Source organism: Hyaena hyaena, unplaced genomic scaffold, assembly GCF_003009895.1.
Source record: "Hyaena hyaena isolate Hyena2069 unplaced genomic scaffold, ASM300989v1 scaffold_704, whole genome shotgun sequence".
In the NCBI taxonomy this organism is placed as follows: Eukaryota; Metazoa; Chordata; class Mammalia; order Carnivora; family Hyaenidae; genus Hyaena; species Hyaena hyaena.
This window is the reverse complement of record NW_024081336.1, coordinates 584,147-601,742: the sequence shown is the minus strand read 5'-3', so window position 1 is coordinate 601,742 and position 17,596 is coordinate 584,147. Positions and strand designations below refer to the sequence as shown.

General features: G+C 37.1%; 1 protein-coding gene across 2 annotated transcripts in view; it reads right to left on the bottom strand.

Moving 5' to 3' along the window:
* The window catches only part of CUNH12orf40 (chromosome unknown C12orf40 homolog), a 99,328-nt gene extending 81,732 nt beyond the window's left edge, over positions 1–17,596 (bottom strand). For both annotated transcript variants that reach the window (XM_039217651.1, XM_039217652.1), the window contains exon 1: positions 17,475–17,596. In XM_039217651.1, the coding sequence (XP_039073582.1) occupies positions 17,475–17,497 (23 nt within the window). In that variant the 5' untranslated portion in view covers positions 17,498–17,596. The remainder of the gene's footprint in view (positions 1–17,474) is intronic.

Below are 17,596 nucleotides of genomic sequence, written 5' to 3'. Positions count from 1 at the left end.
ATTCAAAAAATAACTAGTATCAATCCTTCTCAAGCTCTTCCAAAACTAGAAAGGGAGAGAACACTTCCAAACTCATTTTACCAGACCAGTATAACACTAATACAAAAATCAGACAAGGACACTACAAGAAAATTACAGGCCAATAAACCTGTTGGACATGAATGCAAAAATCTTCAACATAATATTAGTAAACCAAATTTAACATAATGACAAAAAGATCCTTCAGCATGATCAAGCTGATTTATTGCAGGGATGTAATGATGGCTCACCATATGCAAATCAATGTGATAAACCACATTAATAAAATGAAACTTAAAAATCATACGATCATGTCAATAGTACAGAAAGCATTTGACAAATTCAACATATTTTCATCATATAAACTCCCAAAAAAGTGAGCACATGCCTAAAAAAGAGAGAATATGCCTAACAAAGGCCATAAATGGCAAGACCACAGCTAATCTCACATTCAGTAGTGAAACACTGAAACCTTTTCTTCTATCATCAGAAACAAGATGCCACTGCCACCACTTTCATTCAATATAGTAAGGAATTCCTAGCCAGAGCAATCAAGAAAGAAAAAGAAATAAAGGAAATCCAAAATGAAAAAGAACAAGTACAACTGAATTATTTGCAGATAACATGATATAGACAGAAAGTGCTAGAGACTGTAACAAAAAAACTGTTAGAATTCAGTAAAGTTGCAGGAAATAATATCAATGTACAAAAATCAGCTATATATTAAAAAGAGACCTATAGAGAATTAAGAGAATAATCCCACTTACAATAGCAGAAAAAAAAATACTTAGAATAAATTTAACCAAGGAGATGAAACATCTGTATGCTGAAAACTATAATACACTGATGAAAGAAATTATACACCAATAATGGTGAGACGTTTCATGCTCATGGATTGGAATAATCAATACTGATAAAATGACCATATATTTAAAACAATCTACAGATTCAATGCAATCTGTGTCAAAATTCCAATGGAATATTTCACAGAAATAAAACAAACAATCCTACAATGTGTATGGAATCATAAAAGACTCCAAATAGCCAAGCCAATTTTAGGGGGGTTGGGAGAAACCCATACCTGGGGACATCACACTTGATTTCAAACTATACAGATCTTCCTTGACTTACAATGGGGCTAAATTCTGACAAATCCATTGTAAATTGAAAATACTGTAGTTAAAAATGCATTTAATACACATAATCAAATTTCACAGCTTAGCCTAGCCTACCTGAAACATGCTCAGAACACTTTATATTAGCCTACCGTTGGGGGAAAAAACCTAACACAAAGCCTGTTTTATAATAAAGTGTTGAATATCTCACGTAATTTATTATATGCTATACTGAACGTAAACAACAAAATGATTGTATGGGTACAGAATGATAGTTAAGTGTATCACTCTTCTCCATCTGAATGCATAGCTGACTGGGGGCTACAAAACACTGTCACTGCCCAGAGTTCTGAAAGAGTATGATAGTGCAAATCAGTAGCCCAGGAAAAAACCAAATATCAAAATTCAAAGTATGGTTTCTACTGAATGCACACTGCTTTTGCAAAAAATTCTTTTTTTTTTTTTAAATATTTTTATTTATTTCTAGGAGAGAGAGAGAGACAGCATGAGCAGGGGAGGGTCACAGAGAGAGGGAGACACAGACTCCGAAACAGGCTCCAGGCTCTGAGCTGGCAGTCAGCACAGAGCCCGACGCGGGGCCCGAACCCACGAACCGTGAGATCATGACCTGAGCAAAAGTCAGACGCTCAACCGACTAAGCCACCCAGGCGCCCCTATGAGGTCAAAAAATTCTTAAGGCAAATCATCATCAGTCAGGGACAATCTACATTACAAACCTATAGTAATCAAACAGTATGGTCTTTGCATAAATGTAAATACATATACTGAGACCCCAGGAAAAAATAGCCTAGTATGCACGTACGGTCAATTTATGACAAAACTGCCAAAAACTATAATGGTGAAAGGACAGTCTTTAATAAATTTTTGGGGAAACCGGACAGCCACAGGTAAATGAATGAAAGTGGACCCCTATCTTATACTATACACAAAAATCCACTCAAAATTAAGTAAAAACTTGAACACCAGACCTGAAAACATAAAAGTGTTAGAAGGAAACACAGGGCGTTAAGTTAACTGACAATGGTCTTGGCCATAATTCTTTTAGATTAACCCAAAAACAAAGACAACAAAAGGAAAAATAAATAGGTAGGACTCCATCAAACTAAAAAGCTTCCGCACAGCAAAAGAAATCATCAACAAAATGAAAAGGCAACCTAAGGAATGGGAGTAAATGTTTACAAACGTTATGTCTGATAAAGGGTAAATATACACAGTATGTAAGGAACTCATATTACTCAAAAACACCCAAAACAAAAACAACCCATTTACAAATGAGGCAAAAAGGCAGTCCTTCCTGCCTGCCTTAATAAAAACTTTGGCACCAAAGGAAAAAGGAGAGAGAGGGAGGCAAAGATGTTCTGGGGAAGATGGCAAGGTAGAAGGACCCTAAGCTGACTTCATCCCACAGATACAACTAGATAACACCCATATCAGTGTAAATAACCAAGAAAGTGACCCCATGACTGGCAGAACAGACTGTATCTCCACAGCTAAATGTAGAAAGGAGGCAACAGTGAAGAGGGTAGGAAGGGCAGAGACGCAGTCCAGAGCTAAAAGGACCCGTGGGACTGTGTGTAGGAGAGAGGGATGGCTGCCCACAAGAAGAGGGGAGAGGACCCTGAGCCAGGCATCTCAGGCATGGGGGACTCACACAGGGAAGACAAATCTCCACAATATTTGGCTTTGAAAACCAGAGGAGCATAATTTCATAAGTTCTTACAATCAGAGGGGCTTAACATCTGGAACAACAAAATGATTTGGCTTGGCTCTGGGATACCAGGAGGACAAGAGGAAACGGAGTCCCCACCCTTAGAGACACAGCACAGCAAACAGCATAATGGTAGCAGTTTGGGGGAAAAAAATGCCTGGAGAGATTTGTTTACTAAAATCAGAGTATGTGATGGAGGGGTGGGGATCGTTGGAAGATTTCTCTGGGAACAATATATCTGGCAGGTACCATTCTTCTCTCCGACGCTGCAGCCTAGACCCTAGGATGGCTGCAGGAAGCAGCACAGTGCCACCACTACCTAACAGCATACCTGCCCCTGCATTCTCCTGTGGAACTGCCCCCTCCAATACACCTTTGGCTAGATCCATCCAAAGTGGTGCCACAAGCCTGGCAGTGGGCAAGCAGCCTTAGCAGGGGCCAATACCACTCAAAAGTGACTCCTGTTCCAGGGAGAGGGAAAGGAAACCACACACACCAGTCAGACTGTGGCTCCAGCAGTAGGTTGCGGGCAGGCATCTGGCCTGACAGCAGGACCGATTACCAAAATAAAAGCTTCTCAGGTAACAACACAGGGAAAGTACCTTGCAGTTCAGTCCTACTGCATCTCTGGCAAAGGCCTAGTCTATGCAACTCAAGCCCAAGAAAGCCCCAGACAGGTGCACTAACACAGGGACCTAACCCTGTCCACAAGAGGCAAAGGGAGCCATTGCGAATGACTGGACTGAAGGAAACACTGGCTCAACGACAGCAGCAGGGCGCATGTGTGGTGTACTCACTCACACTCACACACACACACACACACACACACACACACACACCCTTGAAGCACCAGGTTCTGCTAAACAGGGGACGCTGTACTGCAGGGCACTACAGAACCACTTCTTCATAAGGCTACTACTTTCAAGAGCAGAAGATGTAGCTTCCTAATAAAGAAAAACAGACACAAAGAATCAGACAAAATGAGGAAACAGAGGACTATGTCCCAAATGAAAGAACAGGAGAAAATCATAAGAAAGCTAAGTGAAAGAGAAAATATACCTGATAGAGAATTTAGAATAATAGTCATAAAGATACTCACTGGACTTGAGAAGAGTGGAGGACCTCAGTGAGACACTTAACAAAGAGACAGAAAACATGAAAAAGAACCAATCAGAGATGAAGAGTCAGTAACTAAAACTTAAAAATACACAAAAAGAATAAATGGTAGACAAGAGGAAATAGAAGAACAGATCAGCAAGTGGGAGGACAGAGTAATGGACAGCAATCAAGCTGAACAGAAGAGAGGAAACAACAATAAAAATTAAAATAGACTTAAGGAACTTAGCAACACTGTCAAGTATAGTAACATTTTCATTACAAAGATACCAGAAAGAAAAGAGGGAGAAGAGAGGCCAGAGAATTTATTTCAAGAAATGATAGTTGAAAACTTTCTGAATTTAGGGAACAAAACAAATCCAGATCCAGGAGGCACAGAGAAGCTTCAACAAAATCAACCCAAGGAAGTCCAACTAAGACACACAGTAATTAAAATGGCAAAAAAAAAAAAAAAAAAAAAGTAGTGACATAGAATTTTTAAAGAAGAGAAAACAGTTGCATACAAGGAAAATCCCATGAGATTATCAACTATTTTCACCAGAAACTCCACAGGCCTGAAGGAAGTAGCATGCATGATATATTCAAAGTGTTGAAGGAAAAAATCTTCAGCCAAGAATATTCTAGCCAGCAAGACTATCATCCAGAACAGAGGGAGAAATAAAAAGTTTCCCAGAAAAACAAGTTAAAGAATTCATGACCACTAAACCAGACCTATGAGAAATGTTAAAGGAGATTCTTTCAGTGAAAAGACCATGAGTAGGACTAAGAAAAGTAGAAAACACAAAAGTAGTAAAATTAAGCCTATCTATACAAACCAGTCAAAGAGTTCACAAAATAAAAGGATGTAAAGTAATACACCAAGTACCTAAAATGTGAGGGGGAGAAGAGTAAAGAATGGGTTTAAGCTTAAGTGACCATCAACTTAATATAGACTGCAATATAAAGAGTATGCCATATAGAAATCTAACAGTAATCATAAATCGAAAACCAGAAGTAGATACTACTAAAGCAAAAACTAAAGCAAATGGAACCCAAAGATATCACTAAAGAAAGCCAGCACACTGTGAGAAAAGAGAGCAAAAAAGGAATAGAAAAGAACTATAAAAACAACAATAAAACAAGTAACAAAATGGCAGCAAGTACATACCTATCAATAATTACTTTGAGTGTAATACATTAAATGCTCCAATCAAAAGACGGAGGATGACAAAATGATTTAAAAAGCAAGACACATTTATATGCTGCCTATAAGAGACTCTGAAATGAGTCTTAGGTCTGAAATGACCTAAAGACACATGTAGATTGAAAGTGAAGGGACTGAGAAGGATTTATCATCCAAATGGAAGGAACAACAAAACCGGGTTAGCAGTACTTACATCAGAAAAAAAGAGACTTAAAAATTATACTATAACAAGACACAAAGAAGGACACTATATAAAGAGAACAATTCATGAAGACAGTATAACTGTAAATATTTATGCACCCAATGTGGAGGCACCTAGATACGTAAAGCAGTTAATAACAAACACAAAGGAAATAAGTGATAATAATACAATAAAGGTAAGGGATTTTAACACCCCAGTTACATCAATGGACAGATCATCCAAACAGGAAATCAACATGGAAACCACGGCTTTGAATGACACACTGGACCAGATGGATCTAACAGATGTACTCAGAACACTGCCTCCAAAAACAGCAGAATGCACATTCTTTCCAAGTGCACTTAGAATATTCTCCAGAAGAGATCACATATTAGGCCACATACAAGTCTCAACAAATTCAAAAAAATGAAGCCAATCCATGCATCTTTTTTTGACTATAACACTACGAAACTAGAATCAAACACAAGAAAAACAGTGGAGAGAATACAAATTCATGGAGGTTAAATAGCACACTACTAAACAATGGGTCAACCAGGAAATCAAAGAAGAAATCCAAAAATACACGGAGACAATTAAATGAAAACACAATAGTCCAATATCTTGAGATACAGCAAAAGCTGTTCTATGAGACAAGTTTATCGCAATATAGGCCTACCTCAGGAAGCAAGAAAAATCTCAAATAAACAATCTAACTTAAAGAAGCTAAAAAAAAAAAAAAAGAATAAAACCCAAAGCCAGCAGAAGGAAATAATAAAAATTACAGCAGAAATAAAAGAAATAGAAACTAAAAAAAGCAAAAAAAAAAAAAAGTAGATCAATGAAACCAGGAATTGCTTCTTAGAAAAGATCAAAAAAATTGATAAACCTTTAGTCAGACTCATCAAAAAAAATTTTTTTAAAAAAAGAGAAGACTCAAAATCAGAAAGAAAAGAGAAATAAACACCAACACCACATAAATATGAAGATCTAGGAAAACTAGGGTGGCTCAATCAGTTAACAACTGACACTTGGTTTGGCTCAGGTCACAATCTGATGGTTGGTGAGTTCAAGCCCCACATTGGGCTACACACTATGATAGTGTGGAACCTGCTTGGGATTTCTCTCTCTCTCTCTCTTTCTCTCCCCCTATCTCTTGGCTCCTCCTGTGTGCTGTCTCTAAATGATAAACAATCATACTTACCAACAATGAAATTAAATCAGTAATCAAAAAAATTCCAACAGACACAGTCCAGGACTAGACGGCTTCACAGGTCAATTCTACCAAACATTTAAAGAAGAGTTAATACCTATTCTTTTCAAACTATTCCAAAAAAATAGAAGAGGAAGGAAAGCTTTCAGATCCATTATTTGACTCCAACATTACCCTGTACCAAAACCAGATAAACACACTACCGAAAAAAGGGACCTAAAGGCCAATATCTCTGATGAACATAACTGCAAAAATCCTCAATGAAATATTAGCAAACTGAATCCAACACTATACTAAAGCAAACAAGCAAACAAAACAAACAAAAAACCAATCAAGTAAGATTTATTCCTGGGATGCAAGGGTGGTTCAATATTCACAAACCAATCAATGTGATAAATCACATCAATAAGTGAAAGGATAAAAACCATAAGGTCATTTCAACAGATGCAGAAAAAACACTGGAAAAACTACAACATCCATTCAGTACAAAAACCCTCAACAAAGTAGGTTTAGAGGGAACATACCTCAACATATAAAGGTCGTATATAAAAAGCACACAGCTAACGTACTTCAATGGTGAAAAACAGAGCATTTCCCCTAAAGTCAGGAACAAGACAAGGATGTCCACTATCACTGCTTTCATTCAACCTAATACCGGAAGTCCTTGCCAGTAATAATTTGTCAATTATACCTCAATAAAGCTAGGGAAAAAATCTAACAGAACAAAGGGAGAATACAGCCCCTAAATAAAGGGGGAACTAAAATTTTATACTTGACAAAAAAGTGTACATAATTAAAACAGCTTGCCAGAAGGGAATCAAGAGCAAAAATGAACTACTGGGACCTCATCAAGATAAAAAGCTTCTGCACGGCAAAGGAAACAATCAATAAAATAGGCAACTGATGGAATGGGAAAAGATAGTTGCAAATGACATATCAGATAAAGGGCTAGTACCCAATATCTATAAGGAACTCATCAAACTCCACACCCGAAAAACAAACAACCCAGTGAAGAAATGGGCAGAAGATAGGAACAGACACTTCTCCAAAGAGGACATCCAGATGGCCAACACACACATGAAACGATGCTCAGCATCCCTCCTCATCAGGGAAATACACATCAAAACCACACTGAGATACCACCTCACACCAGTCAGAGAGGCTAAAATGAACAAATCAGGAGTCTATAGATGCTGGTGAGGATGTGAAGAAATGGGCACCCCCCTACACTGTTGGTGGGAATGTAAACNATCAGGAGTCTATAGATGCTGGTGAGGATGTGAAGAAATGGGCACCCCCCTACACTGTTGGTGGGAATGTAAACTGGTACAGCCCCTCTGGAAAACAGTGTGGAGGTTCCTCAGGAAACTAACAATAGAACTCCCCTAGGACCCAGCAGTAGCACTGCTAGGAATTTACCCAAGGGATACAGGAGTGCTGATGCATAGGGGCACATGGACCCCAATGTTCATTGCAGCACTCTCAACAACAGCCAAAACGTGGAAAGAGCCTAAGTGTCCATCAACTGATGAATGGATCAAGATGTGGTTTACCTATACCATGGAATACTACATGGCAATGAGAAAGAATGAAATCTGGCCACGTGTAGCAACATGGAGGGAACTAGAGGGTGTTATGCTGAGTGAAATAAGTCAGGCAGAGAAAGATAAATACCATATATGTTTGCACATATAGGTGGATTAGGAGGAAGTTAACAGGGGACGATGCAGGAGAAGAAGGGGAAAAATAGTTGGGGAGAGGGAGGGAGGCAAACCATGAGACTCTTGAATGTTGAGAACAAACTGAGGGCTGATGGGGGTGGGAGATAAGGGAAGGGGGGTGATGGGCATGGGGGAGGGCACTCGTGGGGATGAGCACTGGGTGTTATATGGAAACCAACTTGACAATAAACTATTTAAGAAAAAAAAACAGCTTGCCAGATATAAACTATGAATCCTAAGAAGTCATTTGCTGCTTTGACAACTGCAATATTATGTAGCTAACTACTATAATTATATTTCAAATAGTTTCCTGGATTTTATCCAAATATTCTCCAATACATTTCACCACACTGGTACGCAATAAGCCCAGCTCTGATTATCATTTAGGGACACGACTTCCATAGTCTGTCCCCAGCTCAGATTTCAAACATGTTTCTGTTCTACTTCATGTATTCCAACACCCAACCAAATTAAAATACACAATTTTCTCCTCCGTATGGACACTTCTCTCATTACATATATTTTTTTTCCCTACTACACTTTTGTATTCAAAACTTTCAAAACCTTTAAGGCCCTAATCATATGCAAGTTTCGTCATGAAATTTATATGTATTTTATTTAAAAATTATTTTAAGAGTTTCTCTAGTTTTTGCCTTCAATTTTAAATTACCAAGTTATTAGAAGTGGGGAAGTGAAAATGAGACTCATCTTTTTAATAGTAATTACTACTTTATTCAGGAAAATAGGTTTTTAAAGAAAGATCTTGTAATCACCTCTTTCAATAAAAGGATGAACAATATTAGTTGCCTTTATAGCTACATAGTAAAAGAAATCCAGTAGTGAGTCATAACATGTTCACAGAACACTCTACAAGTTACCAATTCTGGGAAGCAGGAATATAGATATTTGTTACATTACTCTTTGTAAGAAAGAATAAAGTAAAATGGAGAGGTGCAAAAAGATTAAGGGAGGGAAAGAAGGTAAGATAGGAGAGGAGGGGAAGGTGGAAAAAAGATAAGGGGGAGAGAAGAGAGACACAGAACACACAAAGAAATAAAAGCATGCTTTTATCATCTGTATCCTGCCCCCTGCTATTCCTTCTGGTAAGAAAAGATTTAAAGGAAAAGGCTAAAGAAATGCTTCCTTAAAAAAAAAAAAAAAAAAGAAAAGAAAAGAAACAATAAGGTTGACAAAGAAAGAAAAAAAAACACTAACACATTTTACATGGGAGGATGTAGGAGATACTGAAACTACATTATGAATTAAATACTATGGGTGTCATATGTCTTGTCAGTATTGAATTGCTTTTGTTTCTTTTGTTTTGCTTTTTAGTTTGCTGCTTAGTTTATTTTTTAGTGGCATGGTGCCATGCAAAAGAAACTGTTTCCAGATAAGATCTTATATTAAGTGTGATTAAAAGTGGAAAATGTAAATAAAATAAACAGAGCAGTAACCAGCAAATGAAAAACAATAGTTTATGGCTTGTGTTACACTGATACTAATTTAATCTAAAACATCATAATCCAACATTGTTAGCTAGCAAACTTATTAAGATTCAGGACAGTAAGTAGCCTAGAAAAAGTACTTACATTGGCTTTCCACAAAACTAAAACAGGTCTACCTGATGTGTTAGGAATAGTAATGATATATGTTAGAACATTACGGCTTTTACACAGATTTTTTTCTTATAATACAAGAAAAGAGTTCTGAGATGTATGAGTTATAAAAGGTAAGGTATTAAAAAAATTGTCAAATCAATAAGACAGAAATCTAATACCTAAAATACACAGCCTAATTTAAATAAGTTCTTGCAGACTGAATTTTTATAGTACTTTCACAAAGAAAACATTGTTTCATGGTTACAGGCTGTAATGATAAACATGAGCAGCCACCTCCTGAGTCACATAGTGGAAGAAATTTTGGCAAGTGAACAATATCCCAATTTAAATGTATTTCAGTCTACCCACAATTAAATCATAAAAATTTTATTTTCAATAATTTTAATTCACTAAAGCCTCTGAAGTTGAAGTTTTTCCACTCTATTTATGCAATAAAGATTTATTTATTTTGGGTAAAGATGTTTCTGAACAAAATGTCACCAAAATTTAGAGGACTTGTTTACAAAAATGTTCAAAACAATGTAGGACACATATTGACTTACAAAGTCATTCAAAAACTCAAATGTTTATGAAATTCAATTAATGAAAGGCAGCAAAGACAGAAAGCTTATAATGACATGCCAAAGTATATTTTCAACATTAGTACTGTCTTAGAAACAGTGTAATTCAGTTATACTAATTGTGCATATATAAAATTGTTCAAAATTCCAACAACTGCAGCTTCTGTTTGGTAAAATATCAAGCTTCTTTCGATGTATCTGTGACATATATGTAAACCACAATCAGTCCAAGTGTATCTTGGTCACACAGGTTATAATATTTAATAAGAACCCTATTTCACACATGATGCTATATAACCCATCAGATGTGTATTCATATTAGCACTGCAGATAAAATTTTATCTTCAATGTTCTGCAGTTACATGCGTCCAATTATTTGCCACTATAACCTCCCTAAAATAACTAAATCTGAAAGGAAATCCTTATGCTTCTTCAGATTTGTTTATTCGGATTATTATGTGTTTGATTACATAAATATGAGAGATGCTAGATGTTGGCAAAAATTTTGTGCCCAACTCATAAGGGTTCATCATCAACTCAATTTAAAAACAAAATAAAAGTATTTAATTTATTATTAAGCATTAATTTTCCTTTATTTGAGTTCCTTGCTCTAAAAATATTACAAAATCAATACCAAACAATATTTTTTTAATGTTTTACTTATTTCTGAGAGAGAGAGTAGGGGAGGGCCAGAGAGAGTGGGAGAATCAGAAACAGGCTTCAGGCTCTGAGCTGTCAACAAAGAGCCCGATGGAGGGCTCGAACCCACGAACCATGAGATCATGACCTGAGCCAAAGTCAGACACTTAACCGACTGAGCCACCCAGGTGCCCCTCAAACAATATTTTTTAAGAAGTTTACAAAAACCATTGCACCAACAGCATTCCTATTACTCTTTATATGCTCTTTGACAGGACTGATTAGTCTTGTACTTCTCTTACACCTAACGTTAGCGTGCAATAGCACAACCAGCTGCTACAAGTGGCCAGCAGGGACAGAAGCATTTAATACTGTAGCGACACCAAACAGCAAGTTAATTGTCACTAGCTGCACATGTCGCAGCACATGTTATCAGCCAGTGCCCTCCACACTATCTTTAAAAAGAGAGGTTAGTTATTTTTCAACTTGGGAAGTGTCTTTCCTGGGTTATCATTGTGTATCTTTAAATTTAACCACCTATTAAAGTGAGAACTCTCTTCAAGGCACACGTGACTCATGCACTAATTCAGACCATGGCAGAAGTTAAAAAAATAGACCATTTCCTTGAATCTATCTGGGCTCATTTTAATGAAACAATAATGGTAGTTTTTTTAGTTAAAAAACAAAACCTCCAAGAGAATGCTAAACTGGACATGCCACTAGGACACAATATAAATCATGACTCTGCCGGGCAATGGAAATGACAGTCACTGTGCATTTAAGTATTATCCCCCTTTAACAGATAAATAAAAAGTTGCTCAGAGACTAATTTACTATAAAGAGAGTTTATTGTAAAGCTAGTTAAGTTTCAGGTCCCTTAACATAAAGATGCCCCTTCCAAGCCCTGTATCTAATTGTGTAGTCAGGATTTTGCATTATTTTTCCATACAGAAGGTTCCTCACAACTTGGATCTGCCCTTGTATAGAGAGGCCTAATACTTAACCCAAATTCACATGGCCCATGAAATGTACAAAGTGAGTTAGGATTGGTGTTGATCTGGAGAATATATAGTGATACCAGAAAATGGAAAAATAGTATTAACTTTTTCCCCCCAGCAGAATCCTAACCAGGATCACTATCTGAGTTTTTCCCCCACTACATTCCAAACTACAAAACACTAATACCACAGTCATAAAAATACCATTTTGATTATGTTACTTCCAAATCTGCATGAGTCGGTAATCAGCTAACAGATCAAATTTCAACTTCTCAGTCTGGCTTTCAACCTCACCATCAAGCAGACACATATACACATTTGAAAATATTTAAATATTATAATTTTATCTCCAACTACTTATGTAATGTTTATTTGCTTCATTGCTTTCTCCATCTAAACTTGTTTCTGATTGTCAAAGCTTCAGCTAAAACTATATTATACTACTGTTCAGATATCTATTTTTTAAATCAGGTATTTTGGCCCCTTATCTTAAAAATTTTCAAACTTAAAGGCAGGTCATATCCCCACCCCCATAAAATATAAATCTCTCAGAAAACAATTAAATTTTGTTACTTTGCACGCCCACTTGGCACAATGCTTGGTACACAGAACTCAACAGATATTCTGCACATTCTAGACCTACATTTACAAATGCAAACCTCTCCCTCACCTAAATTTAAACAGGGTTTTATCTATGTCCCTCTTATGACACTGGTTGCATTACTGAATCTAAGTTACAAATATAAATTTCCCTAGGGGCACCTGGGTGGCTCAGTCAGTTAAATGTCTCATTCTTGATTTTGGCTGAGGTCATGATCTCACAGTTGGTGGGATTGAGCCCTGCGTCAGGTTCTGTGCTGACAGTGCAGAGCTTGCTTGGGAGTCTCTCTCTCCCCCTTCCTCCTGCTCACTTTCACTCCCTCTCAAAATAAACAAACATTTTAAAAAATGTTTTAGTAAATAAACTTCCCCTAATCAAAAATACTTTTTCTTTATACTTCATATATACCGCTATATAGTCCATCTATACTCAAACTCATTCTAAAAAGCATGCTGTGGCCCAAAGACTGGTTACATCTTAATATTCTCCTTCCTCTCCCATCTTCCTAACACCTTGATGTCTAAGGGGCTATGAATTTCGTGAAACAAGTCACTGATGAATAAACTGGAAAACAGAATCACTTCTAAATTTAAAAATATCAGTAGTTATACCTGTCCTGTCTCAAATTTACACCTCAATCTGACTAGGAAAATATAGGCTCTTAGTGGTGACTTATAAAATGTACAAAACAAGAGAGTTGTAGGTCAGTGATTTCCACACAAGTAAAAAAAAAAATCTTATTTAATTGGCAAGATAGACAAATGACTGATATTTTAACTCTGTCAAGAAAGGACATGGGGGTGGGGGGCATTTTAAAATAAAAAAATACTAATATAATTTTGGAACAAAAGAAAGAACAGACCATTAATTTGAAAAACCTGACATTATCACTGATTAGCAAGTTTCAGACAGTTGATTGGGAATTGCGATCATAGACATGTAAATTACTTTCAGTTTAGACCAAATCTCTACCCCAAAATGAGACTGTTTGAAATGAAATGTTATATCTTGCAAAAATGTCCACAAACCATAACACTAAAGCGAAACCAAGTAATTTTAGTAATTTTAAAAAGGAAAATAAGGGGCACCTGGGTGACTCGGTTAAGTGTCTGACTCTTGATCTCAGCTCAGGTCATGATCTCACAGTTTCATGATATCAAATACTTCATCAGGCTCTGCGTTGACAGTGAGGGAGCCTGCTTGGGATTCTCTCTCTCCCTCCTTTCTCTCTGCCTCTCATCCTACTCTCTCTCTCTCAAAAATAAATAATAAACTTTTTTTAAAAAGGAAAACAAGGGAATCTTACTTCTTCCATAGCGACCAGCTCTTTCCCTTTTTTATTTCACATAAAAAAGCATTTTATGTATGACCAGTAGAGTCCCTAAACAGAAGAGTAGCAAAAAAATCAAATGCCAAGTTTGCTTTATGCCAAGAAAACCTGTAAAGACCTTTGCAATCATAAGATTTTGCTGTGAAATGATTCTGCAATTAAACTTAACATATATCAGGTTCCTATAATATACAAGAATACTCTGCTTCTATTTTGTGTATACAATCAGATTGCTATGAAAAAAACATAAACGTGGTATAGCCTGCTTCTTTAATTCCCTTAACAAAAATGTGTAAAGCTCCTTCCTGTTTTCCTGTGTTAATGCAGACCCACCCTGTCTAATGAATAATCTTTTCAATTTCTTTAATACCTCCGCTCTCAACCCATCTCTTCTAAGCCTTGCTAAAAACTAGGTCTCTAATTTGATCAATTATTTATCTCACCTACTTTTCAACTTTTAAGAATCTGTGCTTCACTGCTTCTCTGTGATGCCTGTTCTCTGCAATATTACTACCCTTCAAGGCTTAATGTAATTTTGTTTCTCCCTGTTCTCTTAAGTATCCACAGCCCTTTGTGTGTGCCACTTTTACAATACTCACATCCCTACACAGCATAGCATCGTGGTTAAGCACTTTGTTCTCAAATCCTAACTGCCACTGATTAGCTGGGTGACCTTGGGCAGGTCACTTAATGTTTAACAGTGTATAAATTTTCCCATCAGTAAAATGGGGATAATATTTGTATATACCTCATTAGGTTCTTGTTAAGAGCAAATGAGCTAATATCTAAAAAGCACTGAGAACAGTGCTTATTTTAGGGCACCTGGGTGGCTCAATCAGTTGGGCATCTGGCTCTTGGTTTCAACTAGGGTCAGGATATCTAGTTCTTGGGATTCACCCCTGGGTCTTCACAACATAAGCTCAGAGCCTACTTAGGATTCTCTCCCCCTCTCTTTTCTCCTCCCCTGCTCGCTTGCTCTATCAAAATAAATAAATAACCTTAAAAAAAAAAAAAAGACAGTGCTTGTTTTAATATTAAGTACTATTTAACTATTCTTTTCAGTATAATAGTCATTTACCTAATTCCATTTTCATCATTCTACCACTGATTATTTTTGTGGCTCAAAATTACCTCCTTTTCTTTTCTGAACTTCCCTCTCCCACATAGGGCTTAACAATGCCCTAAGTAGGTAGGCATGTGAAAACTCTGTTTAATTAATGTTGAATGCTCTTTGGGAGCAGTTCTAATGGAGTTTTGTTAAGTGTTCTCCAATCATTTCATTTATCTATGTCATAAGTTCTTAACAATTCTCAAAATTTTCAACCAAAAACAATTCTAGTAACAGAAGGTAATAAACAAGTACTCCAGGATGGACTGGGGTATGGACTAAAATGTCTATTCTATAATAGCTCTAATTAAGCTAGTAGTGGTTACTGAGTACTATCTTGGATTCTGAGATCCCTCAGGCCTCATGATCATAATACCACGATCAACTAATCTTGTCCACCTTTGTCTACTCTGATAGTAGAAAGTAGAGATACTCATTGTTTCATTACCAATATGGGATTTGACCTAAGGAGCCCATTTGCCCAAGAAAATTATCTAAAATTGCACGTTATTTTAATATTGAAGGGTTTTGCACTTTACTCCATAACGTATCCATGGTTGTTTAAAATTAAAAATATATTTTCAGGGCATCTAGGTAGCTCAGTCAGTTAAGCATCTGATTCTTGATTTCAGCTCAGATCTCACAGTTGGTAAGTTCAAGTCCTGAGTCAGGCTCTGTGTTGACAGCATGGGGCCTGCTTGGGATTCTCTCTCTCTCCCTTCTCTGCTCCTCCCCTGCTCATGGGCGGGTTCACTCTCTCTCAAAATAAATAAATAAAACTTAAAAAAATTTATATATCTTTTTTTCTCTCTAATCCCTGATTAAGCTGATGTTCCAGGAAGATATGTAATATTTTTTCTGTGGTGTTTTAAAGCCCCAGTGGTACCTAAGACCTCCAGGCACAGCACTACCTCATTTTGAGAAACACTACTATTTTCCTGTAGTATTTTGCTTTTGTGTCCTCCTAATAGAAACTAAAATATTGTTCCCTGAATAGCCAGAAGTTTTAAATACATGGCAAAATGGCACCTACATTGTAACAGTACTTAAGCATTTATAAAATGATTTCATCTCATTTATTATTCACATTTTAAAGAATTTCAAATTCAAAAACATCAAATTAAATAAAATGGGAGCTCGGTCATCCTCATCAGGGAAACATGCTATAGTTAAGGTATGGCTTCGTTTTGTGACACAATGCTATATTGGTGTACTAGGCTATTAGTTGTACTAGTCGCTTCCAATTTTTTTGGTCACTATAAATGACCATTTTTAATAAAAACTGTTATATAGAAATTTTAAAAAATCAAATTATAATCATATATCAACTAAATCTTGTGAAACCTGTAAGTGAATTTTCAGCTTTCTCCCAAGTGCAAGTGTGATGCTAGAACACCAGCCAGAAATAATTCAGATAAATTTCTAAAATACAATGCTAACATATTCTTCAACAGGATAAATGCTCCTTCTAAAATTACCGGGCATAGTTACAATACTTGAACACAAAAGCTGTCTTCCTCCTTACGAAATTCCTTAGAATGTAAATATGTTACATTCTAACCACATCACCTGGGTCTGTGACAAAAAACTGTATTCAATAGCTTGGTGTTTCAATCAAAACAATTCTTCTCATGAAGGAATTTCATCAAGTGAAATTACAGGCCCACATTATTTCCATCCTAGTGGACTTTAGGTCAATAGTAATGAACACGTTATATAAAAATAATTATCAACCCACCACGCTTTATATGATTAAAGCTACAAACAAAATAAATCGCAAATTCTCTAGTAAGTTACTGCAATTAAAAACTGTTCGCTTTAGCTCGCTTTAAAAAACAAACTAAATATCCCATGGATACTGCCACCCCACTCGCCACCGATGGACTCAAGGGCAGCAGGAATGGTCTTTTCCACAATACGTTCCAAGTTCATGCAAAAAATATATACAGTCCGAGAAGAAACAAAACAAAACACCCCTTCCAATTGCGAGGGGAGGGGCAGGAGCGGGAAGAAGGCAGAAGAAGGCTCAGGGGGTGAGAAGCCTCGTTAGAAAAGGAAAACGTGAGGCACCGGGAAGGGAGAGCAGAGAACCTCACCCACTGTGGGCCTCACACGTGAAGCCTTTGAAGAGCCAGGCAAGGGAAGCCGACTGGCTTTGGTTTCAGAACAGAGACAGGCTGGCTAGGGTCTCCCTTCCCGGCTACCAATGAAATGACCCACTCTTACAAGTTCTCTCCAGCTGAAACTATGCCCGCCCCTCCACGGCCTAGGCAAAGGGCGCCATTATGGGAATGAACGTCCAGGGACTCAAGGTCTACGGTCTCACGCTCCAGCAACACAACTCACCGGGATCCCCCGACCCAGTTCATCTCCCAGAAAGGTCTGAGGCCCCAGACGCTGCAGCTCAGACGTCTGGGTTCCGTGCCGAGCCACAGCTTCTTCGACCTCGGCCACCCTCTTCAGCCTCA